The following is a 27704-nucleotide window of genomic DNA, read 5'->3' as shown; positions in this document are numbered from 1 at the left end:
TATATGAAGCACGTGCTAAAGTATTGCATTATCTTAGAGTTACTGCCCCTAAATTTGTTTGTTGCTCATGCCAGATATAGCAAGAGAATCTCACTAGAGATGTGACACAATGGTATGAGAGCCCATAACATTGTGTTTGAGACAGTCCTCACTTACAACTTACACTACTGTACAGTAACCAAGACAGATGGGACTACAGCCACACCAACAGACAACTCAAGTAATGATTCGACCACTTTATTCATGTACAAGTCAAGTAATTATTCAACCAATTTATTTCAACAATATTCATGTTTATTTACTCATCGGTATGTATTAAAAAATTATTGAACAAAAGAAAATGTTTAACAAAGGGCAATAATCCAAACACTGAACTCCACCCAAGGAAACAGTTACACGTCAAATAAATAGGGTACACACTTTAAAACTAGTCCAACACAATCACCCAGACTCAGAATATGACTTTATCAGAGATAAAAATGCTCATGCTTTCTCATCATTCGCTTATACAATATAAATTATGCATACACAATTATAAAATGTCTAAAAACACATTGTGCATTAGATTATTTATGAGGTATCTGAATATTGTTCAAAAATTTACCTCCACAAAGGTCCAGCAACAAGATAAAATCCAGAATATTATTTTATGATAAGTACATAATGTCTATTTCATCTTATCAGCTATTTGCACACCTACTGTTTCATACAGCTATTTGCACATGTACTGTTTTAAAACAGCTATTTGCACATGTACTGTTTTAAAACAGCTATTTCCACACTACTGTTTTAATACAGCTATTTGCAAATTTATTGTTTTAATAAAGCCTAGCCACATGCAGCTTGTTTTTTAAACTGATTGTACAGATTCTAAAAATAATTGATAGCTACAAGTGTCAAGTCAGTTATATTTACAAAAACAAAACCAACTTGCTAAATAAACCTGACCCATGTGTTCCCTGACCTAGCAGTTGAGCATAACTGGCAGACCGTAGACAACAGGAGCAAACCCATTCAAACCAGTCAACCTGCAGACCTTTCTTGCGGCCGTCAAGACGTGACTCAGTGGCACCGGCTTCTTCTGTGACATCCACTCTGCCACCAGGCTGGAGGTCAGCTTGTCGATGTCCTTGTCAGTCACCACCCACAGGTTGCCCACCACTGTTGGGCTGTACAACAAACAACATTCTCGTTAGAAAATCACAATCACATGGTGGACTATACAACAAACAACATCCCAGTTAGAAAATCACATGGTGGACTATACAACAAACAACATCTCAGTTAGAAAATCACATGTTGGACTATACAACAAACAACATTCCAGTTAGAAAATCACATGTTGGACTATACAACAAACAACATTCCAGTTAGAAAATCACATGTTGGACTATACAACAAACAACATCCCAGTTAGAAAATCATAATCACATGTTGGACTATACAACAAACAACATTCCAGTTAGAAAATCACAATCACATGGTGGACTATACAACAAACAACATCCCAGTTAGAAAATCACATGTTGGACTATACAACAAACAACATCCCAGTTAGAAAATCACATGTTGGACTATACAACAAACAACATCCCAGTTAGAAAATCACATGGTGGACTATACAACAAACAACATCTCAGTTAGAAAATCACATGTTGGACTATACAACAAACAACATTCCAGTTAGAAAATCACATGTTGGACTATACAACAAACAACATTCCAGTTAGAAAATCACATGTTGGACTATACAACAAACAACATCCCAGTTAGAAAATCATAATCACATGTTGGACTATACAACAAACAACATTCCAGTTAGAAAATCACAATCACATGTTGGGCTGTACAACAAACAACATCCCAGTTAGAAAATCACATGTTGGGCTATACAACAAACAACATCCCAGTTAGAAAATCACAATATCATAAACTATTCACAAACTTTTGACATATGTATTAAAAAACTGGCAGTGAATCATGAAATAAAATACTCAATGATTTTCATACAAAGTCAGAAAATAGCATAAAAATAAAAAGCTACTAAGACAGTTCTACTAAAATAGCTGGTTGGGCAATCTTTCTTTCAACTTAAGGATAACTACACTGGAACAAAATGGTCTAAGAATTATTCCAGCTTTTTTACAAGTAGCATATGTAATTGTTGTGGCATTTAAATATCAATTAAAAGTTATGTGTCATGCAGATTTAAAGAGGTAATAGTAAGATAATGTGAGACTGACCATCCTGCCAAGAGAAAGTACAAAGGCCCTCCGTCACCGTCTAGACGAGGCTTGTAGTCCAACTTCCCACTGTCACAGCCCATGAGAACAGCAACAGCCTTGGCATTGAACATCTGAAGGTCATCCCCACCAACAAACTGGTTGCCCCATCCGTGACCACAGTACCTGAAACACCAAAGTTTATTAAGGCAGGCCCACCAACTACATTTGATATAATCAAGTTTTCATCTAATATAATTAAGTTGATAAACTAATTCTTAACTTCCACAGCTAAAGGTACAGTTTTCCTTTCAGAGCATTTGTGTAACTTGAGTAAAATGCTATTGGTTTTTAAATAAATGTGCTATATTTACAGAAACATTTATTGAAAGTGAAACAAAAATGTAAAAAATTGTTAAAAAAGTGACCACTTACAGATATAGGGCGTTGTTTGAAAGAAAATCTTTCAGATCTAAGACAGTTGGTGCTTTCTGTGACAAACAGTTCCAGCCATCATACCTAAATTGTGGTAAAAAAAGTTGTTCAATTCATTACATCAAAATTCCAGAAAACTTTAATTAAAAAAAATTAACGATATTTAATTAATAAATTGTTCAATACACAGGCACACATTTTGAAATAGTAACACTAATAAATAATTTAAGTACGAGAAAATTTTAAAAAATTAACATCTCAATTCTGCAGTTGTATGATAGCTTATCCTAGAGTTCAGGTTGTATAAAACTTGGTGCTGGCCGTGTTGAACTTACTGCTGTAGCTGGGGCAGCAGAACATTGACAGCATTCACCAGGTTGGTCTCTGGGTCTATAACTGCTACAGCACTGTCACGATCTACACCTCTCCTGTAGGAGGAAACCAGTTTGTTCTGGTGTAATGCCAGCAGGGCATCTAGGGTTGCAAGGGACGGAACTCTTGTCACCGTCTCTGTTAAAAAATCTGGCATGCTTTCCCATGGCATTTTGTTTAGGGTCTGAAATAGTAATAAAAGCTTTTCATAATAACAACATCTAGACAGTTAAATAATGGAAAACATGAGTTAACGACAAACTTTAATTGTAGAATCTTTTTCTATGTAGTCTGCTTGAAGCATATTTACAACAGTTCTATTCGGACTCAAGGGTTTATGATTTTAGTGACGACACCCATACCTTGTCTAAGATGAGAACCACTGGACCCCTAGTGACCAGACACTCCTCCCCACAGGCTTGAGCCACCTCCCCCTGCAGCTGTAGACAGATCTGTGAGACCAGACTGGACACATCCTGTGGCCAGACACAGGCAAACAGTGACGTGACGTCCTGCTCATGGGCACACAGTACAGCTTCAAACAGGACCTGAAGAGACAGACTACATTTCACATTTTGTAACAACTGTATACAGCTTCCAACAGGACCTGAAGAGACAGACTACATTTCACATTTTGTAACAACTGTATACAGCTTCAAACAGGACCTGAAGAGACAGACTATATTTCACATTTTCTAACAACTGTATACAGCTTCCAACAGGACCTGAAGAGACAGACTACATTTCACATTTTGTAACAACTGTATACAGCTACCAACAGGACCTGAAGAGACAGACTATATTTCACATTTTGTAACAACTGTATACAGCTTCCAACAGGACCTAAAGAGACAGACTATATTTCACATTTTGTAACAACTGTATACAGCTTCCAACAGGACCTGAAGAGACAGACTATATTTCACATTTTGTAACAACTGTATACAGCTACCAACAGGACCTGAAGAGACAGACTACATTTCACATTTTGTAACAACTGTATACAGCTTCCAACAGGACCTGAAGAGACAGACTATATTTCACATTTTGTAATAACTGTATACAGCTTCCAACAGGACCTGAAGAGACAGACTATATTTCACATTTTGTAACAACTGTATACAGCTTCCAACAGGATCTAAAGAGACAGACTATATTTCACATTTTGTAACAACTGTATACAGCTACCAACAGGACCTGAAGAGACAGACTATATTTCACATTTTGTAACAACTGTATACAGCTTCCAACAGGACCTGAAGAGACAGACTATATTTCACATTTTGTAACAACTGTATACAGCTTCCAACAGGACCTGAAGAGACAGACTATATTTCACATTTTCTAACAACTGTATACAGCTTCAAACAGGACCTGAAGAGACAGACTATATTTCACATTTTGTAACAACTGTATACAGCTTCCAACAGGACCTAAAGAGACAGACTATATTTCACATTTTGTAACAACTGTATACAGCTTCCAACAGGACCTGAAGAGACAGACTATATTTCACATTTTGTAACAACTGTATACAGCTACCAACAGGACCTGAAGAGACAGACTACATTTCACATTTTGTAACAACTGTATACAGCTTCCAACAGGACCTGAAGAGACAGACTATATTTCACATTTTGTAATAACTGTATACAGCTTCCAACAGGACCTGAAGAGACAGACTATATTTCACATTTTGTAACAACTGTATACAGCTTCCAACAGGATCTAAAGAGACAGACTATATTTCACATTTTGTAACAACTGTATACAGCTACCAACAGGACCTGAAGAAACAGACTATATTTCACATTTTGTAACAACTGTATACAGCTTCCAACAGGACCTGAAGAGACAGACTATATTTCACATTTTGTAACAACTGTATACAGCTTCCAACAGGACCTGAAGAGACAGACTATATTTCACATTTTCTAACAACTGTATACAGCTTCCAACAGGACCTGAAGAGACAGACTATTTTTCACATTTTGTAACAACTGTATACAGCTTCCAACAGGACCTGAAGAGACAGACTATATTTCACATTTTGTAACAACTGTATACAGCTACCAACAGGACCTGAAGAGACAGACTACATTTCACATTTTGTAACAACTGTATACAGCTACCAACAGGACCTGAAGAGACAGACTATATTTCACATTTTGTAACAACTGTATACAGCTACCAACAGGACCTGAAGAGACAGACTACATTTCACATTTTGTAACAACTGTATACAGCTTCCAACAGGACCTGAAGAGACAGACTATATTTCACATTTTGTAATAACTGTATACAGCTTCCAACAGGACCTGAAGAGACAGACTATATTTCACATTTTGTAACAACTGTATACAGCTTCCAACAGGATCTAAAGAGACAGACTATATTTCACATTTTGTAACAACTGTATACAGCTTACAACAGGACCTGAGGAGACAGACTATATTTCACATTTTGTAACAACTGTATACAGCTTACAACAGGACCTGAAGAGACAGACTATATTTCACATTTTGTAACAACTGTATACAGCTTCCAACAGAACCTGAAGAGACAGACTATATTTCACATTTTCTAATAACTGTATTACTAAATGACTATCAGTCAAACCATCCAGCACCACTGAAACATATCACCAGTAGTCACAGTAAAATTGATGTAAAACATTTAAACAAAATATGCCATCAACAAGCTTATAAAATACACCTCACCCGAACTGTGTTATAATTGAGCTGATATTTGAGCTGATGTAAAACTGTGTCCACAGCGTTCTGGGCTGCAGTCTCTAACAGCTGGCTGACCTTTGGCTGACCAACCAGATCTGCCCGTCCTCTCAACAGCCACTTGTGGGAGCTCAGGAACATTTCTTGTAGGTACTGGACAACATTCTGGGGGAGGGGTAGGCAGAAAGTTTAGTTTAACATTTCTTGTAGGTACTGGACAACATTCTGGGGGAGGGGGAGGCAGAAAGTTTAGTTTAACATTTCTTGTAGGTACTGGACAACATTCTGGGGGAGGCAGAAAGTTTAGTTTAACATTTCTTGTAGGTACTGGACAACATTCTGGGGGAGGGGGAGGCAGAAAGTTTAGTTTAACATTTCTTGTAGGTACTGGACAACATTCTGGGGGAGGGGGAGGCAGAAAGTTTAGTTTAACATTTCTTGTAGGTACTGGACAACATTCTGGGGGAGGCAGAAAGTTTAGTTTAACATTTGTTGTAGGTACTGGACAACATTCTAGGGAGTCAGAAAGTTTAGTTTAACATTTCTTGTAGGTACTGGACAACATTCTGGGGGAGGGGGAGAAAGTTTAGTTTAACATTTCTTGTAGGTACTGGACAACATTCTAGGGAGTCAGAAAGTTTAGTTTAACATTTCTTGTAGGTACTGGACAACATTCTGGGGGAGGCAGAAAGTTTAGTTTAACATTTCTTGTAGGTACTGGACAACATTCTAGGGAGTCAGAAAGTTTAGTTTAACATTTCTTGTAGGTACTGGACAACATTCTGGGGGAGGCAGAAAGTTTAGTTTAACATTTCTTGTAGGTACTGGACAACATTCTGGGGGAGGCAGAAAGTTTAGTTTAACATTTCTTGTAGGTACTGGACAACATTCTGGGGGAGGGGGAGGCAGAAAGTTTAGTTTAACTGAGGACATTAGTAAATAGATAACATTAAAGTTGAATCAATGTGAGAGTAACTGAAGACATTAGTAAATAGTTGAATCAATGTGAGAGCAACTGACTTTGATATCCGTGTCCCTCCTAAACCTGTGGTTCCAGTACTCCTCTGGTGACAGGTTGTTGTCATGTTTGATGGCTGTTTCATACACTCTACTGGCTCTGGTTAGCTGGGGACACAATCAAGACAATGGTACTCACTATATGGGTAATTACAAGACAGAAACAGCCTAAAGAAAACAGGTGTGTAGGTTCAAAGGTTGGGTCAAAGCTTGGGGAAAAAATTGTACTGGGATGACATTACTTTTCAAATAAATGATGTATATGTATATTACTTTTCAATTACAATTTTGATGAGTGTGATTATCAAGTGATTACACAAATCTAGACTTGACTTACATAGAGCCATCTTTTGTGTGGAAGTTCAACAGTTACAGGTTCAAGGTCAGGGGTCAATCTTGTTATAAACACCTGGCCAGTGCCAGGGTTCAATGGGTCGTAGTTGACCACAGTCATCTGGACAACAGTCCAATCTATGTGGATACATGAGCTCATTATGTTTAAACTAAGATAAGTGTAATTTATGCTAAGATAAGATGAATAAATACATTGTAAACTATGACAATAAAAAATGACTATACTAATATTTTGCATGAACTTATAGGTAGGGTTTAAATAACACTAAGAAGTCGAAGAAATGAAGTCATACTTTACAAACATTATTTAACCGTTGAGCCACAAAAAACAACAGTAGAGATGACCTACCTGCAGGCAAGGCAGCCAATCTTTTGCCCAGAAGCTCCACTTCCCCCCCTGGCTGTAGGCGTGTCAGGGCCTCAGACATGGCCGTGACCTCATGGGTCAGATCCTCACCTGTCAGCTGACACCAGTCACTCAGGTACATGTTGGCATCACTGTCATCAGGCTGCAGCTTCCTAGACTTGGAGTCTTTACATTTTCTGAATCACAAAACAGGTAAATTTTGTTTTACATAGTTCAGACAATACATTTTCATGCCAGTGTATATATAAAAAATAATTTAAAAATAAAATACGATAAAAACATATATAAAAGTAAACTTGGTAAAGCAATTTAAAAAAAACCCACCCACAGCAGGTTGTGGACACAAGAGTGATCAGGCTAAAACACCTTACCTAAGTTTTGATTGCAGGTTTCTTGTCATCAGATGATGGAAGGTCAAGTGCATAGAGTCTGTCAGGTAGGCTGAGATTTTCTTATGGTCACCCAGGTCACCATTTCCTCGGGATTTGGCTGGGATCAAAAACATATTTGGCTGAGATCAACATTTAAACAAATATTTGGCTGGGGTCAACATTTAAACAAATATGTGGCTGGGATCAACATTTAGAAAAGTATTTGCTGAGATCAACATTTAGAAAAATATTTGGCTGAGATCAACATTTATAAAAATATTTGGCTGAGATCAACATTTAGAAAAATATTTGGCTGAGATCAACATTTAAAAAAATATTTGGCTGGGATCAACATTTAAAAAAAAATATTTGTCTGGGATCAACATTTAAACAAATATATGGCTGGGATCAACATTTAGAAAAATATTTAGCTGGGATCAACATTTAGAAAAATTTAAATTATTCAAACAGTGAACTGATTGATCAAACTTGCATTAATAAAAAAAAAAAAACACAATTTACTGGGCACCCATTACACAGAGAATGGCAACATGATGCTAAAATCTGTATTTACCATCCAAAGTATCCTGGGACCATTCATTCAGGGCCAGGGCCCGAGATGTCTGACTGTAGAGAAATGAGTGAGGAAAATGCTTCATCCTCTGTAACACATCTCTGAGTTGGTCAGATTCTGCTGAGCCTGATGCCAGACAGAAAACATCTACAAGTTCCATTTACACGAAGAATATCATACACAAAAATCTCTATACTATGGTATTGTCCAAAAACATTCTCTTATAATTTTTAGGCTAGAAATATGTGTTATTAGATAGAACACCTGAATTATTTAATACTATAGTATAACCAGGTTAAAAAACAACACAATGAAACAAAAGAACATAACAGGTATGTTATAAGTGGGATTTGCATAATTGTAGGTATGTCCATACTATCATATTGTGTAATTGTAGGTTAGATAGGTCATAGTAGTTGTAACAGGAATGGCCCTAAGGTGTTTGATTTAAGTCCCATAACTTAATACAATTTGAATACATTAAGAATGTTCCAGTGTATCATAGTTGTTCAGATAGTGCAGGTTAGATGTAATGTATGTATAGGTTAGGTGCCCCACCCTTTGCTGTATTGATGAGGTCAGACAGGGGTGAGGTTACTTAGGGCGAGGCTGAGAGATTTAATTGGGGAGTTGTTTGCCATGTGAGGATGTAGATGTGATTTGTTTTGTAAGGTGTGTTAGGGCTGGTGGTTGCTATTGACAACCAAGTTTCTCTCCTGCTGTAGTCAAAGTTAAAATTGTCAGACAGTAACTGGTATCCATCCTCCATCATATTAAAGAGGCTAAGCTGAACTACATAACAAGGTATATATAATGAACAGGTAATCTGTATCAAGGTAACACTTACCTGAAACAGGTATCTTTAAGTCAGAGATATCTGGCATGAGCTCAGTTTTCTTCAATCTCTTGGTGCCTGTTGTTTTTTCTGTTTCCTGTTTCTTTTTACCCCGCCCCCTGGGTACCTCAGGTGAGTCTAACCAGGGTGATGTGGCCATCAAACAGCTGTCCTCCCCCCTGACAGGGCTGTCCATGATGCTGTAGGACACATCCAAGTTCTCTACAACAAATGGCGCCAGCAGAGGTTCCTGTCTCCCAGTCTCAGGGGACTCGACTTTTTTCTTTCTGGAACTTCTCTTTGGTGCCACATTTTCTTTGGGTGATATTTCCTTCTTGACCTGCCTCTGTCTTGTGATCCTCTTGACAGGTTTGGTGCTCTCAGGGCGAGAGGACCTTGAGGGAGCCTCCACACCAGCTGGCTCCTCCATGGGTGGGTTGTGTTCCCGCAGAGTTTTGACTGGTTTTTTCACACAGGGCGTTACCACAGAGTCATCAAAGATCTGGATAACTTTATCTTTTCTAAGTGAGAGCTTCTTGCTGGTCTTAGCTCCTGATCTAATGCTGGATGTGGTGGATACTTTGGTGGATGAGGTGGATACTTTGGTGGATGTGGCGGATGTTGGGGACACACTTGTGGCGATTCTGCAAGGAGCAGTTGGAGTTCTCAAGTGGGTGTCAGGCTGGACACTGTCCGAGGCGGTGACCAGATTCACAGATTTAAAGTCTAGAACTTTTTGTGAGTTCCAAAAAGTGTTAAAGGCCTGTAACTCACTCGCACCTAAGGCGATGATTTCTTCATCGGTGAGGTCACCCCCCCTCTGCTCTGTCCACTCACGAGCTTCCTCATCCACCATCTGACTGTGTGTGAGCAGCTCAGGCAGGTGTTTCATGTGGCTCTTGAGTAGATGAGCAGAAGCCAACAGAACAGAGTTGTTCAAGGAACACAGCTCTGTGCTGTTGTTGACCACACTGTCCAAACAACATTTCAAGTCTTCCACACGGACCTCACAACCTTCATGCTCTGGCATATTATACAGACAGTGATACAAATAGGAAGCCAGACGAAATTTTGTTTCTAACAGCGGATTGATAGTTTCTAGAGCACCATGTTCCCCAACAGAAAAGTTGAATCCGTAATCCGCTAAAACGTCCAAAACTTTGTGTTTACAAGTCTTTTCTGACAGGGCTTGCGATGTGCACCCAGCGGCATTCAGGGACTCAATCACAGCAGAGTGTTGGCCGTTTTTACTGGCAATCTGAAAACATTCATTTTTACTGGCAATCTGAAAACATTCACATTTTACTGGCAATATGAAATACATATTCACATTTTTACTGGCAATCTGAAAACAACAGATACATGACACATACCTCAGCTTGGTATCACATGAGTTGGGTGCTAAGATGTGCTACATTAGGGTTGTAGCAATGGCTACATGACACGTACCTCAGCTTGGTACCACATGAGTTGGGTGCTAAGATGTGCTACATTAGGGTTGTAGCAATGGCTACATGACACGTACCTCAGCTTGGTACCACATGAGTTGGGTGCTAAGATGTGCTACATTAGGGTTGTAGCAATGGCTACATGACACATACCTCACCTTGGTACCACATGAGTTAGGTGCTAAGATGTGCTACATTGGGGTTGTAGCAATGGCTACATGACACGTACCTCAGCTTGGTACCACATGAGTTGGGTGCTAAGATGTGCTACATTAGGGTTGTAGCAATGGCTACATGACACAGCATGACAGAGAAACTTCACATCTGGCCCTTCATCCTCCATGACTTCTTCGTTGTCCCCAGCCACAGCCTCAAACAAAAGTTCCCTGACGTCTAGTGCTGGAACAAACAGTTGTGTAATGAGCACTCATCTATTGTTACAATGTAGTTGACTAAAGTATTGACTTTAACTCTACATGATGATTTAAAAGATGTGCTGAAGCTACAACCACTAGAGATTTACCATCAACTTGACTTGGCCTGTTTGAACAGATGCACTGATTCTGTTTTCTGTCTGTATGAAAGTGGCAGTGAAAGTGGTCCAGGGCCAGAGGGTTGTGTGCACAGCTTGCAGCTTCAACTTCCTGGGATGACAAGCTTTGTTTACCAACTATTCTTAGTGCTCTCTGGTGAAAAAGATTCAAATAATTTAACAACAAACTTAACAATAGCATGTTAAGAGAGACGAGAAAATAAAATGTAACTTAAAAAAGTTGAATCATAAAATGAAAGAAATTAACTTGGGGCCAGTGTAACTAGGACAGAAGTGGGAGTGTGGCGCTAGATGTGGTTGTCCAGTTTAACTAGGATAGAAGTGGGAGTGTGGCACTAGATGTGGTTGTCCAGTATAACTAGGATAAAAGTGGGAGTGTGGCACTAGATGTGGTTGTCCTACCTTCAGGTACCCTTGAGCCTCTTTAGTTGTATCATAATAGCACAGAGCCACTTCCACAAGTTTACACAGAAATATGGCACTCCTGATGAGGAGAATAGAAACAGTTAATCAAATCAATCATTTGTGTGGATAGCTACAGACAATGTGGAATTAAAAGATAAATGTTTTTCTCATAGTATTGGGGGGTGAATCATTGCTTATTTTAAAAAAAACAGGTTTAAAAATCTGTAGCATACAAATAAAAATGGAATTGTGGAAACAGCTGCAAAGTATAAAGTTGATGAGCTGGGAGTGAGATAACTACTCACATAGGGAAGATGTATCAGAACTTAGATCTATATCAACTGACCAGTCTATGAGTGAGATAACTTCTCACATAGGGAAGATGTATCAGAACATAGGGCTATATCAACTGACCAGTCTGTCAGTGAGATAACTTCTCACATAAGGAAGATGTCTATAACTTAGGGCTACATCAACTGACCAAGTGACCAGTAGATAGGACTTGGCCATCTTGAGTCCCTCTGTGAAATGAGTCCTGGCGTATTTGATGTTTCCAATGTGCATGAACAATTCCCCATTCAGCTTTAGAGTTGTCAAGTAATTGTGAACTATTTGCCAAGTGTCTATAGAGGGCCCTGGAAAATAAAACAACACTTTTCACACAATGATTGTTACCAAAAAGTTATATTAATATATTAACTGTTAGCCACTCAATCTTTATAAAATAAGCTTCACAATCTTTACAAAAGAAAAAATCTCTAATTAAAAAAAGTATGCATTTGATTTTTGGTCTGTAACAGAGCAATAGAAGGCACTAGCTTAAACATGAAGAAACCTTTGTTCTCAATGCTCTTGTAGTCTTTCCCCAAGTAAAACATGGCAATACTAGAGCTGTACTTGAGGGCATCACCAGCAAGCAACAGGGGATATGTGTCATGTGACTCAGACCCTGAAATACACAACTCATTTATTTCATTGGTACTGAGACTAAATACACAACTCATTTATTTCATTGGGTACTAAGACTAAATACACAACTCATTTATTTCATTGGGTACTAAGACTAAATACACAACTCATATATTCATTGCATTGGTACTGAGACAAAATACACAACTCATATATTAATTTCATTGGATACCAAGACTAAATACAAAACTCATATATTCATTGGTACTGAGACAAAATACACAACTCATTTATTAATTTCATTGGGTACTAAGACTAAATACACAACTCATATATTCATTGCATTGGTACTAAGACTAAATACACAACTCATATATTCAATTCACTGGTACCAAGACTAAATACACAACTCATATATTCATTGCATTGGTACTAAGACTAAATACACAACTCATATATTCAATTCACTGGTACTAAGACTAAATACACAACTCATATATTCATTGCATTGGTACTGAGACAAAATACACAACTCATATATTCATTTCATTGGATACTAAGATAAAATACACAACTAATTTCTGACCCTTCTCTAATTCAACAACTTACCATAGTCACTCATCTCTGGAAACTGTGCAGCAAATTCAGCAGAAAGTCTCTTGATGAATGACAGGGCTATTGTAGTGCTGGGGGTCATGACCCCTTTGTCACGAGTCTTATTGATTGTTTCATTCACAAGATTACGAACCTTCACAAAGTGCATATGCTGAATGGTTCAAAACAACAAGTCTTAGAAGCATGATATAGAAACAAACTTAAAACTTTACAACTAATTAGGGAGTATTTAATTTCCAAAGTCCTAATAAAAATAATGAAATATTTTCCATCTTTCGAATTAATTTAAATTAAAAATAAGTTAGAAGCAGGAATTATTAAAAACAATTTAATATTTCTCTCCCTTGAAGACAAGACTTACCTCCCCTGTCCTCAGATGGTGTGCTGCTATGGAGACCAGATCCAGGATGTGTCCATCCTCCCCCAGGCCAAGACTGGACAAGAAGACATCATCAGGGCTGTCCTCAAACAGATCTCTGTCACTGCTGCTGTCCTCACACTTCAAGCCCACCTGTGCCACCAGCGCAATCAGCTGGCCAGTCACACGCTTGACCACATCTGTTTTCTCAGCTAAGGTGGCCAGATTTTTAGCCAGACAGAATGCCTGTAAAGCTGTGGTGGTCTGCAAACAAAATGCCATACAGTACACATCACATGAACACTGACATGTTCCCTACACAGCTCCAAGAGTTCCGGCCTAAACCACCTGATGATTACCTGATGGTTAGCCAGTGCCAACTCGGCAACCCTCTGCAAGAAAGTGAGACTCCGCTCCGCCCTAAACCTCCCATCCTCCATGGTCATCAGGACACTTTTGTGGCAGTTGAACCATTCAGTCCATACAGTCAGACAAACAGATGCCTTGGTCATAAGGGTATCACTGTCTACCTGGAGAAAACAAAACAAGAATTAAAACATCAAACTAAGTAGAAATAGTGGGAAAATATAACAGCAACACAATAAAAGAAAATAATGTTTTTTTGACAATTCATCAGGCCAAACCAGTAGAAAACTGCAACAAAAAACAACAACCAAACAAAAATAAAACCCAATTTGATAAGAAATCTTACCTGGCAAAGAGGTTGACTGGCCATGTTTTTTCCTTTACTCTTGAGGACCTGTTTCCTGGGCCTCACTGGCGTCTGAAATGAAAGCTTCAATTTGGGGGTCGGGGCATGATCCATGGGGGTCTGTGGCTCCAGCAGGCCAGGCTCAGAGGGGGTCTTGACTGTTTGGGTTGACTGCATTATGGGTGGTGGAGTGGTAGGTACTTCAGGAGACTCATCCTCTGCATTGGTCTGCCATTCAAACAGGAGAAATACAAGTTTAGGCCAACATTTTACACTGTAAGATACTCACATTTCATAAGCTGAGGCTGCAATGTTAAGCCACGATGTGTAATATAACATATTGCACACTGTCTTTCAACATTTAACGTGTGGGTACCTTGTCTAAACATGTGAGCCGATGACACATCTCCCAATATAAGAAAGTCATCTGTGACAAAAAGTCATCAAAACTGTGACTTGAGTCATCCACTAGCACAGAGATTGAGTCTCTTGTTGTCTGAAGCATCTGACTGGTGAGACAATAAATAAGGAGCGCTCAAAGCACATTATATAGAGTCAGACATAACTAGAGATTAATATAGACTTTTAGCTGTGCTTTTAAATTTGAGCAAAGCACCAAGACTAAGTACCTTGAAATCTTATTGTGGTTGTCATCATTAGAGAAGGCTTTATTTTCTACCAGCAGGAGTGAGTACACAGCTTTCTCACAAGATGAGAGGGCGGGGTGGGCAGACAAACATTCTAGGATGTCAGCAATAGCTCGGCTCAAAGACGGGCTAATGAAATTACAAAAAAAAACCCAGTAAAATATCAGTGACTGCCTTGATTTAAAGATGGTTTAACAAAGTTAGAAAAGTACACTGCAGACTATCAGTGATAACTTGGTTGAAAGTTAAGCTAACATTATAATTACAAAAGTAAATAAATTAGGCCTATCAGATGAAGAGAAAAATTGCAGCATAAAGGGCTTGTGCCATGGAACAAATAAGGGTTAGGTAGGAAGCTTTTGTAGAACCCTACTATCTGTCAGCATCTAAGGCTTGCGCTATGGAACAACTAAGGGGTGAGGTAGAACCTACCTTTGATTGAAGGACAGTATCCACCTACACACCATCTCCATCAGCTGAGCGTGTTGTTGTTCCTCTTCATGTAGCAGAGGTTCAAACATCTTCACCACAGGCCTGGCAATAAACATATTTTTTTTTTACTTTACCACAGGCCTGACTATCAAAACATTTTTTTACTTTACCACAGGCCTGACAATCAAAACGTGACCATTTTTTATTTACTTTTTCTCTCAAAATTAGTCTGTTTACAAATCTTAAACTAGCAAAAAAATAAATTAATTCACGTAGGAAAAACAACCACTCACAATGAAGGATCTTGTTTTGCCATTTTCCACATTGTCTTAATGAGAGGTTCAGTGATGAGCTTGGTGTCAAGTCTGGCTGCCTCCATGATCACACAACATGCCTTTTCCTTCTGGCCCAGACTTCTGTAGCTCTCAGCCAGAGACTCATGGTGGCTGACGTGTGCTAGCTGGACAGTGAGATAAAGTAATTTTAGTTCCTCTTTAGACCTAGGGATACATTGGGAAGATGAGATGTTGCATGTTTTTTGACCTCAGTATATAGGGGATAGAGTTGTCAGCATTATGCCCAGTCGCCTTTAACTTCCCCAACATACGTCAGGTACCCATCAGAAGTAGGTGGACTCAGGGACATCTGACAGTCACACATTCAAACGATGATTGGAACCTGAGACCTTCGAGCTAGCAGCTGAGTGCTTTACCATCCCACATTGAGATGAGGCGCCAGTTGGTAACAAGCTAAACAATTATCTTAACATTTTTAAAAATATTGGATCAAATTTGAGGGAATTAACAATGTGCACTGACCAGCTCTGCCATTTTGGGGACAGGCCAGACTGGAGCCAGGACCTGTACAACTTGTGCATGTTTCTCTTGTCGCCTCAACTGTCGGCCTATAGAACCCAGAGCTACGGCTAGGAGAAACAAGTAAGACATTCAGTTGTCAACACTTTAAAACAAGTAAACACAAACCACATTTACACACAAACTATGCTGATATATTTGAAAATATGTCCATCTTAATGTATTCTAATGCTCTTTTTCATCAGTACATAGGTTTATAAATAAATATATATAACTTTTTTACACAGCAAACAAAGAAACCATACGATTCTACATGTTTTAAAGAGCCCTCATAATTAGACTAAAATTAATTTTCTTACTGGCACTCTCCAGGCACTTGAGGACCTGACTGGCAGCATTAGGTAGGGCAGAGAGGATGTTTTTCTTGCTCACAGCTTGACTCAGTATACACAGAGAGTTCAGTGTGCCCTTCTGGAGAGTGGACAACTCAACCAACTTGTCTGGGAAATAATTTCATTAATTTATCAGTATACACAGAGAGTTCAGTGTGCCACAACTCAACCAACTTGTCTGGGAAATAATTTCATTAATTTATCAGTATACACAGAGAGTTCAGTGTGCCCTTCTGGAGAGTCGACAACTCAACCAACTTGTCTGGGAAATAATTTCATTAATTTATCAGTATACACAGAGAGTTCAGTGTGCCCTTCTGGAGAGTGAACAACTCAATTAACTTGTCTGGGAAACATTTTAATTAACTAAGATCAGTTTAAAGAATTCATATTTCCTACAATATTGATTCCTTATATAGTGAAATCTGAAAAGGTAACAAGACGATAGAGCAATACATTAAGAATTCTCAGGGCTAGGATTATGATATGTACTGCCAGTCATTTTATAAGTAAATTTTAATGTTTTAAATTTTCTAAAAATTAATATTAAGTAGTAGAATGCTCAAACTAATGTTATTACAACTTTTATCATAATTTTATCATAATTCTGTTGGTTTAGTGATTGGCTTGCTGTTAGTTATCAAACTGTTCCTGTACATTATCAACTGTTAGAGCATTAACAACAGTAGATTAAAAAAAACTTGCTATTTACCAGACTCGTCCCTGCACAGCAGAGCCTGTAATGTATTGAGCCTGGTTTTGTTAGCAAGAGCCAACGAGTAGACCCTGGCGGACACAAAGTTCAGATAGCTCTCCTTCCCAGCCCTGGCCAGGATCTCGCGCAGGAAGACCTCAATGGCCAGAGACAGGAGCCTGTACAACAGCATCAGCGTGCAGGTCGCTGTCTGCCTGGGGTCTATGCTGGTGCTGACAAGTGCTGACAGGCTGTCACCTATGGCCAGGCTGACAGGTTTCTGAGACTCAGACAACAGTGCTTGGATGTGTGAGATGGTAGGGCTCAACTGGGATTCCATCTGGAGATCAGATATTAAACTTTCATATTGTATTCATCATGGATTAACTTTCAACAACTACTGATTTTAAAATATATTTAATCATAGCTTAAATATTTAACAATGACAAGAAAAAAAATGCAAAAGTTACATATATATAGGCCTACTTACTTGTGAACTATCATCCATATCTAAGTTGTCCTTTTTTGATGGTTTTTTAACTTTAGAATGCCCAGTTTGTGTAGGGTCCCATGGTGCAGCATGATTCAGGCTACAAGTGAACTTCAATAAAGAAATCACAATCTCCTGAACTGTAAAAATGACAAAAGTTAAACTTGCTAGTCGTTTAAGAAGTAAAACACTGGAAATTAACGTCCCTGATAGTAGGCAGAGTTTAACAATGTTTTGCCTAATAGGAATTTAGTTAATGTAAAAATCAGAACCCGTTTGCATTGAAAGAAATACCCTAGTAATATGTGAATAGGATTTGTATAAAAAAAAAGCAACCTCCCATAAAAAAATAGAGCACGTACTTCTGTTTTCCACCTGACTGCTGATAGCCAACTTGTTTTTGTTGATCAGACGACATGATGCTAAAACAGGGAAGTCGTGGCTGCAGTCAGCTGGCTCCAGCTTGTACAAGTTACCATCACAGGCAAGCAGCCTCTCACACATCCCAGCATCCCTCTGTACCAGTCTAAAACACAGTAACAGCTGCAGTCAAACAATCTTTTGGTGACACACAGTTCAGTATTAACAACTATTTTGTGGGAGTCCACAATGTCTGAGCAAACTTTGACGCCACATACACAGAACTAGCAGTAAAAAAACATACTAACCTGAATAACTCAACAAAAAAAGACAAGCTGCTATCATCAGCAACATCTCTGCTCTGTAATGTGTAAACTTTCACAGCAGCCTCAAACAAATCTGACAGAGCCGCCCCAGCATCTAGCACCTGGTCAGATCCTTTAACCAGCTGTGTATAACTAATTAAAAATTCTTTAGCCACCTTCAGTCCATCCCGCGTCTTATTTGTTGAGTCTAGACTTTGAATGGCAGAGGCAAGAAGATACAGCTCATATGCTGGGACCACATTTAGACCTGTCTTGGACTTTATCTCTTTCTCAAATTTCTGTCCAGCTTTGCAGAAGCACCCAAAAAAGTTGGTGGCGACACTGGCAACAAAACTAGGCTGTGACCCTGAACTTTGGATGAAATCAGCCAAATACTCAAGCACAACTATGGCCAGAGATTTATACCATCCTAGTGGAACCTTAAAGAAAAATATAAAAATGTGAGGTTCTATTTAATCAAACACCAACACATTTCTTCATACCTATGACTTAAATATCACCTACCTCTTCTACTTTGAGCAAATGAAAAGTGTAGTGGCTGAGGTAAGTTATAATCATCTGAAGACTGAGACGTTTTGGGTCCAGATCATTTTGTCTCAGTATCAGTGTACGCAAAACCTGTTCCAGCACCTCGTACCATTCAAGTAGTTCTTTATTTGTTGTACAGTTGCTACCACCTTCATCAAAATACAGCCCAATAACAATATGTTAATAATGTAAGCACTGCACAAGTCAAAAAGTTAAACATGCGATAAACAGATCAAAACCTATAGCAGAAAACTACCATTTTAAAACTGCACTAACTATTGAATGTATAGGTAATGAGTGGCTCCCTACCTTGTGTGTTCAAAAAGTTGATGCTTTCATACAAAAACTTTTGAAACTTGAGAGAAACAATGGGTGACTCAGAGTTTTCAGACAGAAGCTTAAGCTCATCTGTTACAGCCTGCATACATTTAATTAAAGTAGTAACAATCACAGTTTTTATTATTTCGATATGTTAAACATTCACCAGAATATACATTGAATGAGCTTCCAAACCATAAAAAATAGATGTACAAAGTAAATAGAACTCATACATAAAACAAACTGCTATGATAACTGATGTGACATGCCTAGGTCTAGTACAACACTTCAAACCAATTGCTTTTCATTGCTCATACTGACTTTAGTAAACTAAAAACATAATTGTTGGTGAATTTCTATCTGATATTTTACTGAGAAATGTTGGGGAAAAATTCTTAATTGTAATATATATGATTACTATTATTAATAGCTTGGGAAACCGATTCTATATTAAAAAATTCAAGCTCTTTTCCAACTCTAAACATTGTCGCCATCATGACTGCCCACTCATGGTTTTTTTTTGTCAGTTGCACTAATGACACCTTTATTTCTCCCCAGCCCAGAAAAGTACTTTGGATCAATGGGAATTCTTACATAAGCTTATAGGCCTAATACCCTTTTTTATAATGACAACCATTTGAATTAGGCCTAGATCTATAGTAAAATAAAAAATCATAATTATAATAATAAATCATCAACACATCTATCGACGGATAATTAGGAATTTATAACAATAAAATCGAAAAAGTCTTCTCATTTACAGTCTACAACAAGGTTCCTTGTAAAATGTAAATCAGGGTAGATCTAATCAAGGTAAAACTCCATTTAAGCGTATTTATTCCCCAAAAAACATTATAAATAAGCATTACAGGTCCAATTAAATAGCGTGCGATCATCGGCGGGAGAAAAATCCTTACATGATCAAGGGTTCACTGTGACTGTGAGTTCACATTGACTTTAATTATCAGCATACGTCATAGCTTAGGGTCATTGTGAGTTCAAATAAGTTTGCGAGATACTTTTAACAATACAAACTTAACTGCCTTGCAATCATGAGTTTCTATTTTACCAATTGACATAAAATTCTTAACTGACAAGAACATATTTTCAAAAGTAAAAACAAAAATAATGCACATTCAATATCCCTAATTGGGATTTTTCTCAAGTTTTGACAAAATTATATTATCAAAAACTAAAACTCATAGGCCCCCTGTAGAAATTAGCCTAGTGATTTTCTAAAGTTTGTGTGTGTTTGTGGTAAAATACGCTAAACCGTAGGGGAACGTGAGGCAGGGAATAAAATATGCTTAAATGGAGTTTTACCCTATCTAAATAATTTTAGCAGTCTTCTTCACATTTAACCCCCACCCTGCACATAACTATAAAATTTTTTGCAGATGCTAGCCGGAAAAAGATACGCATGCGCAATGGAGAAAAACTACGACTTGCCATTGCGGCGATGTTTTCGGTGGTACTGTGCATGCGTGTGTTTACAACCGCAGAACCCTAGCCCTAACACCAACCCTAACTAACCCTAGCTCTAATGATAATCCTATCCCTAACCCTAGCTATAGGTCATTGCGCTGTGTGGAGAAAAATCTTCAGTAGTCACTTCGAAAAATTTTAGTGGACATCATAAATGGATGACCACTATTGTCTAGGCCTATAAAACGTTATTAAGATGCATTAGGTCTAATTTTTATAGGTACATAACAGGACAAACCATCTGACATAGGTCTAGATCTGCGAACGAAACGTCAGATGGACTGAGAATGCTGAGATTTGAGAAGAATGGAACTGAAGTCCTGTGATTGTGAAACTACCAGATTTAGCTAAATACTTACTTCAAGTGAGTCGAGGTATGGGTTTTTATTGACCATGTTTATTTTTAATTCTATTAATTCAATATGCCATTTTATTTCAGTAATTTATAAGAACCAGTGACTCTAAATAAATGAATAAGCGATAGCCAAACACTGACAAGACAAGTCAGACATTTTATAAACAATTGAAATTGCCGCTGTTACCGGAAGTAAATCCAATTTGCCAGATTGGAAACGAGAACAAATACAAAATTTTTGGCCAAACGATTGTGACTTATCAAATATTATTTTTAAACAAAACAAAAAACAAACTTAAAAATAAAGCATAAACAACCTATATAAAATATAAACAACCTTTATAATAATAAGCTTTTAAATGCACTAGAAGAATGTGTACCCCCCTAACGAAATAGAATTTATGTAGAAAATATATACTTTTACCGGTGTCCGTCCCCAGGAAATTTTAGTCCGATACCCCCCATCCCACCCGAAAATTTCAAGTGTCCCACCCCTTTCCCCCGGAGAAGAAGTTAACATCGCATAGGGTAAGACTAGAAATAATTGTTTTTTGAAGCCGATAAGGGGCATTCACTTTCTTTTATCTGCCCCTCCTTAGTTCACGGTAGGCGATTAGGCTAAAAGTTACTCATCCCAGCGCCCGGGACAAACTTTCGATTTCCACCCCCCCTCGAACTTTTCATTTCCAGCCCACCCCCTCAAACTTTCGATTTGCACCCCCCTCGAACTTTTCATTTGCACCCCCCCCCCTCAAACTTTCGATTTACACCCTCCCCCTCGAACTTTTCATTTGCACCCTCTCCCCCTCAAACTTTCGATTTCCACCCCCTCTAACTTTTCATTTGCACCCCCCCTTTAAACTTTCAATTTGGCGCCCCCCTCTAAGGTCGGCGCCCGGGGACATTTGTCCCCCCCCCCCCGCTACGCCTCTGGTTCACCCTGGAGAGACGAATGTATATGAAAAGCTTGAACGGGCTAGGCAATTTTTAATGGATTTTAATCCTTAAATTAAAAAAATAAATAAAATAGAATCGCGTAGAAAAAGAATTGCGCCAAATGAAAGTAAACAATGTGTGTACAATAGAGCGGAAAAGTAGTAGTTATTTTATAAGCGAAACAATGACTAATTTAAAAAAAAGTTAATTGAACATCTAAGTAAGTCACATTTTATGAAAAAAGTTAACTTTAAATATCACTTTCGGATGTCGAAACCCCCTTAAATATTGAAAATAATCAAATTTTTTTTTATCAAAGTGTAAGCTCTTTCACTTTTAATTGAAATTTAGTCCTACTTTCTGAAACAGCACTCAAGTTATCGTGTTCCCAAGGAAATAGAGTAAAGTACCACTTCCGTTTGTCGGAAATCGTTCAAATGTTGGTAGGAACCTGAGCATACAATACTATATTTATACGTTAAATATAAATGTTAAACTCGTATGTTAAACCGAACTTAAACGGTACTCAAGTTAACGGCTTTTGAGAGTTAAACGAACACGTTAGATATAATATTTTATATGAAATTTCGTCTAACTAACACAAACGGTGATCACTTTCGTCACAATATGTCGCTCCCACCCGTCAGAATAAAATTACATTACACTTTTAGTTTACACCTAGATCCAAATTGTAATTTTGTAAATGGCGTTTTCTTGCTATAAAATATTCATTGAGCTGGGTCTAAACTGTGTATACTGATACAATAGTTTTACAATAATTGATAACTAACGATAAAACATTCTTGTATGCTATAAAAGTGGGATGTCACAATTCTTAACCTGCCCTCCCCCTCTATTGTCACAAATTCCAAATCACCCCCCCCCCCCCCATTATTTTGACGTCATAAATGTTTAAAATAACTGTTATTAAGTTTTCTTTGTAAAGCGAAGCAACTCCATTAATATTATCAACATAATCACCCTAGCCTAGTTATATCCCCTTACAAAAAAAAGTAAAGAAGTCAATAGGGAAGGGTCGGTGGAGGGATGAGGCGGAAAAATAAAAAATTTAAACCAAAAAAATAATATCTTCTTCTTATACTATACTCTATGTATGTACGTTTTCATGACTCTTGTGTATTAATTTATTTGTGAGTTGTTTAAATAACAGAGGGGTATGAACATTGGGAAAAAATCCAATCACGCTTCAAGATAAAACTAATAAAACTGTTGGAGTTAGGTGCTCTTGTATTCAACTTTTAAACAGGTTATGCCCGAAGGACGTTTCAATCTTGATAGCTGCTTGAGCATCTAAAACAGAGAAATAAACAAGCGAAGTCTCGGTAAACATTACACAAATATATTCGAGGCGGTGACTGGTAACGTAGGTAGGTTGTGTGTGCTACGGCTTGGTGTGTTAGTGCTCAGTGTAAAAAATGTGTAGTGCGATTTTCTGACGTTTGTTTATGTTTGATGAATATAGGACAGCGTCGAGTATAAGGTTGACAGGCGCTCGGCCCAAGTGTGTTGTGTCTGGTAGCTGAGCTAGTGTGTTGTGTCTGGTAGCTGAGCTAGTGTGTTGTGTCTGGTAGCTGAGCTAGTGTGTTGTGTCTGGTAGCTGAGCTAGTGTGTTGTGTCGGGTAGCTGAGCTAGTGTGTTGTGTCTGGTAGCTGAGCTAGTGTGTTGTGTCGGGTAGCTGAGCTAGTGTGTTGTGTCTGGTAGCTGAGCTAGTGTGTTGTGTCGGGTAGCTGAGCTAGTGTGTTCGGTCGGGTAACTGAGCTAGTGTTCAGCGGGGCACCAATAGGTTTTAGAGGGGTGGGGGACAGGGTTGTAATTGGACGTAGCAAACGTGTCAAAACCCGTGACACTGTTGTAAGAACAGTTTTAATTTCTTTAACAAAAAAAACAGCAACGCGCTTGGTGTGTTGTTTAAGATGAAGGTTCTTGTCGTATAGTGGATGCCACGGGATTAATTAAGTAGCTACACTCTTATTTCTGATTAGTTCGTGGGATAAATGCGGAAGTTTTTTCTGATAAGTTCGTGGGATAAATACGGACGTTTTTTATTTCTGTACTTCGTCACTACGTGGTTGCTCTGCAAGCGTTATTTCAACAAGAGGAGCCATCAACCAGAGGACCCATCAACCAGAGGACCCATCAACCAGAGGACCCATCAACCAGAGGACCCATCAACCAGAGGACCCATCAACCAGAGGACCCATCAACCAGAGGACCCATCAACCAGAGGACCCATCAACCAGAGGACCCATCAACCAGAGGACCCATCAACCAGAGGACCCATCAACCAGAGGACCCATCAACCAGAGGACCCATCAACCAGAGGACCCATCAACCAGAGGACCCATCAACCAGAGGACCCATCAACCAGAGGACCCATCAACCAGAGGACCCATCAACCAGATTATCAGCCCCAATAAGTATCAGATAAGTTGCTAAAGTCCGTGTGTGTACACCCACCCACACACGAACGCACACAAGCACACACAAACATACACACACACAAATACAAAACCCACATTTAAACTCACGAACCGATTACAAACAAAAATCAACAAACCAAAATTCACACAGCTTATTGACAAAAGAATAAGAAACGACACGTAACCCACTAACCGACAACAACCAACAAAAGTTAATACCATTAATTGACAATGGACAAACGAACGACAACTAACCCACTAAACGACAACCAACCTACGAACGACAATCAACCTACGAACGACAACCAACATACGAACGACAACCAACCAACAAACAAAAATTAACACCACTAATTGACAACGGACTAACGAACGACAACTAACCCACTAACCGACAACCAACCTACGAACGACAACCAACATACGAACGACAACCAACCGACAAACCAAAATTAACACCACTAATTGACAACGGACTAACGAACGACAACTAACCCTCTAACCGACAACCAACATACGAACGACAACCAACCAACAAACCAAAATTAACACCACTAATTGACAACGGACTAACGAACGACAACTAACCCACTAATCGACAACCAACATACGAACGACATCCAACTAACAAACCAAAATTAACACCACTAATTGACAACTGACTAACGAACGACAACTAACCCACTAACCGACAACCAACCAACGAACGACAACCAACCAACGAACGACAACCAACATACGAACGACAACCAACCAACAAACCAAAATTAACACCACTAATTGACAACTGACTAACGAACGACAACTAACCCACTAACCGACAACCAACATACGAACGACAACCAACCTACGAACGACAACTAACCCACTGAACGACAACCAACCTACGAACGACAACCAACCTACGAACGACAACCAACATACGAACGACAACCAACCAACAAACCAAAATTAACACCACTAATTGACAACGGACTAACGAACGACAACTAACCCACTAACCGACAACCAACCAACGAACGACAACCAACCAACGAACTACAACCAACATACGAACGACAACCAACCAACAAACCAAAATTAACACCACTAATTGACAACTGACTAACGAACGACAACTAACTCACTAACCGACAACCAACATACGAACGACAACCAACCTACGAACGACAACTAACCCACTGAACGACAACTAACCCACTGAACGACAACCAACCTACGAACGACAACCAACCTACGAACGACAACCAACATACGAACGACAACCAACCAACAAACCAAAATTAACACCACTAATTGACAACGGACTAACGAACGACAACTAACCCACTAACCGACAACCAACCTACGAACGACAACCAACCTACGAACGAAAACCAACAAACAAACAAAAATTAACACCACTAATTGACAACGGACTAAAGAACGACAACTAACCCACTAACCGACAACCATCCAACGAACGACAACCAACCTACGAACGACAACCAACAAACAAACCAAAATTAACACCACTAATTGACAACGGACTAAAGAACGACAACTAACCCACTAACCGACAACCAACCAACGAACGACAACCAACCTACGAACGACAAACAACCAACGAACGACAACCAACATACGAACGACAACCAACCAACAAACCAAAATTAACACCACTAATTGACAACTGACTAACGAACGACAACTAACCCACTAACCGACAACCAACCTACGAACGACAACCAACCTACGAACGACAACCAACCAACAAACCAAAATTAACACCACTAACTGACAACGGACTAACGAACGACAACTAACCCACTAATCGACAACCAAACTACGAACGACAACCAACCTACGAACGACAACCAACCAACAAACCAAAATTAACACCACTAATTGACAACGGACTAACGAACGACAACTAACCCACTAATCGACAACCAACCTACGAACGACAACCAAATAACAAACCAAAATTAACACCACTAAATGGCAACGAATCAACGAACGACAACTAACCCACTAACCGACAACCAACTTACGAACGACAACCAACCAACAAACGAAAATTAAAACCACTAAATGACAACGGACTAATGAACAACTAAACCACTAACCGACAACCAACCTACGAACGACAACCAACCTATGAACAACAACCAACCAACAAACCAAAATTAACACCACTAATTGACAACTGACTAACGAACGACAACTAACCCACTAATCGACAACCAACCTACGAACGACAACCAACATACGAACGACAACCAACCAACAAACCAAAATTAACACCACTAATTGACAACAGACTAACAAACGACAACTAACCCACTAACCGACAACGAACCTACGAGCCAAAAAGCCGTCATCAATAGCAAGTCAAATAGCCGTCATCAGTAGCAAGTCAAATAGCCGTCAAGTCAACAATAGCAAGCCAAGTAGTCGTCATCGGTAGCAAGCCAAATAGCCGTCAAGTCATCAGTAGCAAGCCAAATAGCCGTCATCAATAGCAAGCAAAATAGCCGTCATCAATAGCAAGCCTAATAACCGTCAAGTCATAAATTGCAAGCCGAATAGTCGTCATCAGTAGCAAGTCAAATAGCCATCATCAGTAACAAGTAAAATAGCCGTCACATCATCAGTAACAAGCGAAATAGCCGTCATCAATAGCAAGCCAAATAGCCGTCATCAATGGCTAGTCAAATAGCCGTCAAGTCATCAGTAGCAAGCCAAATAGCCGTCAAGTCATCAGTAACTTGCCAAATAGCCGTCATCAATAGCAAGCCAAATAGCCGTCATCAATAGCAAGCCAAATAGCCGTCATCAATAGCAAGCCAAAAAGCCGTCATCAATAGCAAGCTAAATAGCCGTCAAGTCATCATTAGCAAGCCAAATAGCCGTCATCTATAGCAAGTCAAATAGCCGTCATAAGTAGCAAGTCAAGTAGCCGTCAAGTCATCATTAGCAAGTCAAATAGCCGTCAAGTCATGAGTAGCAAGTCAAATAGCCGTCATTTCATCAGTAGCAAGCCAAATAGCCGTCAAGTCCTCAATAGCAAGTCAAATAGCCGTAATCAGTAACAAGTCAAATAGCCGTCAAGTCAAGAGTAGTAAGTAAAATAGCCGTCATCAATAGCAAGCGAAATAGCCGTCATCAATAGCAAGCCAATTAGCCGTCAAGTCATAAGTAGCAAGCCAAAAAGCCGTGAAGTC

General features: G+C 38.9%; 2 protein-coding genes across 2 annotated transcripts; both read right to left on the bottom strand.

Annotated features, from left to right (window-relative positions):
* Positions 1-298: 298 nt before the first annotated feature.
* Positions 299-16003, bottom strand: LOC131937132 (uncharacterized). Its single transcript, XM_059294324.1, has 27 exons — positions 15966-16003; positions 15652-15858; positions 15359-15460; positions 14909-15055; positions 14656-14788; positions 14280-14507; positions 13927-14097; positions 13571-13831; positions 13204-13360; positions 12521-12634; positions 12167-12320; positions 11683-11764; positions 11251-11413; positions 10957-11126; positions 10729-10842; positions 9292-10537; positions 8445-8591; positions 7871-7988; positions 7482-7675; positions 7116-7249; positions 6782-6886; positions 5750-5926; positions 3392-3577; positions 2993-3213; positions 2658-2741; positions 2244-2408; positions 299-1169 (listed from the first exon to the last, which is right to left on the bottom strand). The coding sequence occupies exons 1-27, from the start codon at positions 16001-16003 to the stop codon at positions 965-967; spliced, it is 5223 nt and encodes a 1740-aa protein (XP_059150307.1). The 3' UTR covers positions 299-964.
* A 1266-nt stretch (positions 16004-17269) lies between these two features.
* LOC131937131 (uncharacterized) lies at positions 17270-21255 on the bottom strand. Its single transcript, XM_059294323.1, has 7 exons — positions 21126-21255; positions 19273-19381; positions 18940-19112; positions 18418-18854; positions 18112-18275; positions 17750-17889; positions 17270-17599 (listed from the first exon to the last, which is right to left on the bottom strand). The coding sequence occupies exons 1-7, from the start codon at positions 21159-21161 to the stop codon at positions 17270-17272; spliced, it is 1389 nt and encodes a 462-aa protein (XP_059150306.1). The 5' UTR covers positions 21162-21255.
* Positions 21256-27704: the final 6449 nt, after the last annotated feature.

Source organism: Physella acuta, unplaced genomic scaffold (assembly GCF_028476545.2).
Source record: "Physella acuta isolate Inbredline_101_S28 unplaced genomic scaffold, ASM2847654v3 ptg000200l, whole genome shotgun sequence".
Lineage (NCBI taxonomy): Eukaryota > Metazoa > Mollusca > Gastropoda > Physidae > Physella > Physella acuta.
This window is presented reverse-complemented; position numbering and strand designations above follow the sequence as displayed.

Coding starts and splice junctions, on each gene's coding strand:
- LOC131937131 (XM_059294323.1), bottom strand. CDS start 21,161: ATGGTCAATAAAAACCCATACCTCGACTCACTTGAA. Junction 19,382..21,125: donor CATACCTCGACTCACTTGAA/GTAAGTATTTAG, acceptor AAATGTATGCAG/GCTGTAACAGATGAGCTTAA. Junction 18,855..18,939: donor ATTTGCTCAAAGTAGAAGAG/GTAGGTGATATT, acceptor TTTTTCTTTAAG/GTTCCACTAGGATGGTATAA.
- LOC131937132 (XM_059294324.1), bottom strand. CDS start 16,003: ATGTCCCTGAGTCCACCTACTTCTGATGGGTACCTGAC. Junction 14,508..14,655: donor GGCTCACATGTTTAGACAAG/GTACCCACACGT, acceptor TTTGAATGGCAG/ACCAATGCAGAGGATGAGTC. Junction 7,250..7,481: donor ATTGGCTGCCTTGCCTGCAG/GTAGGTCATCTC, acceptor GTATCCACATAG/ATTGGACTGTTGTCCAGATG.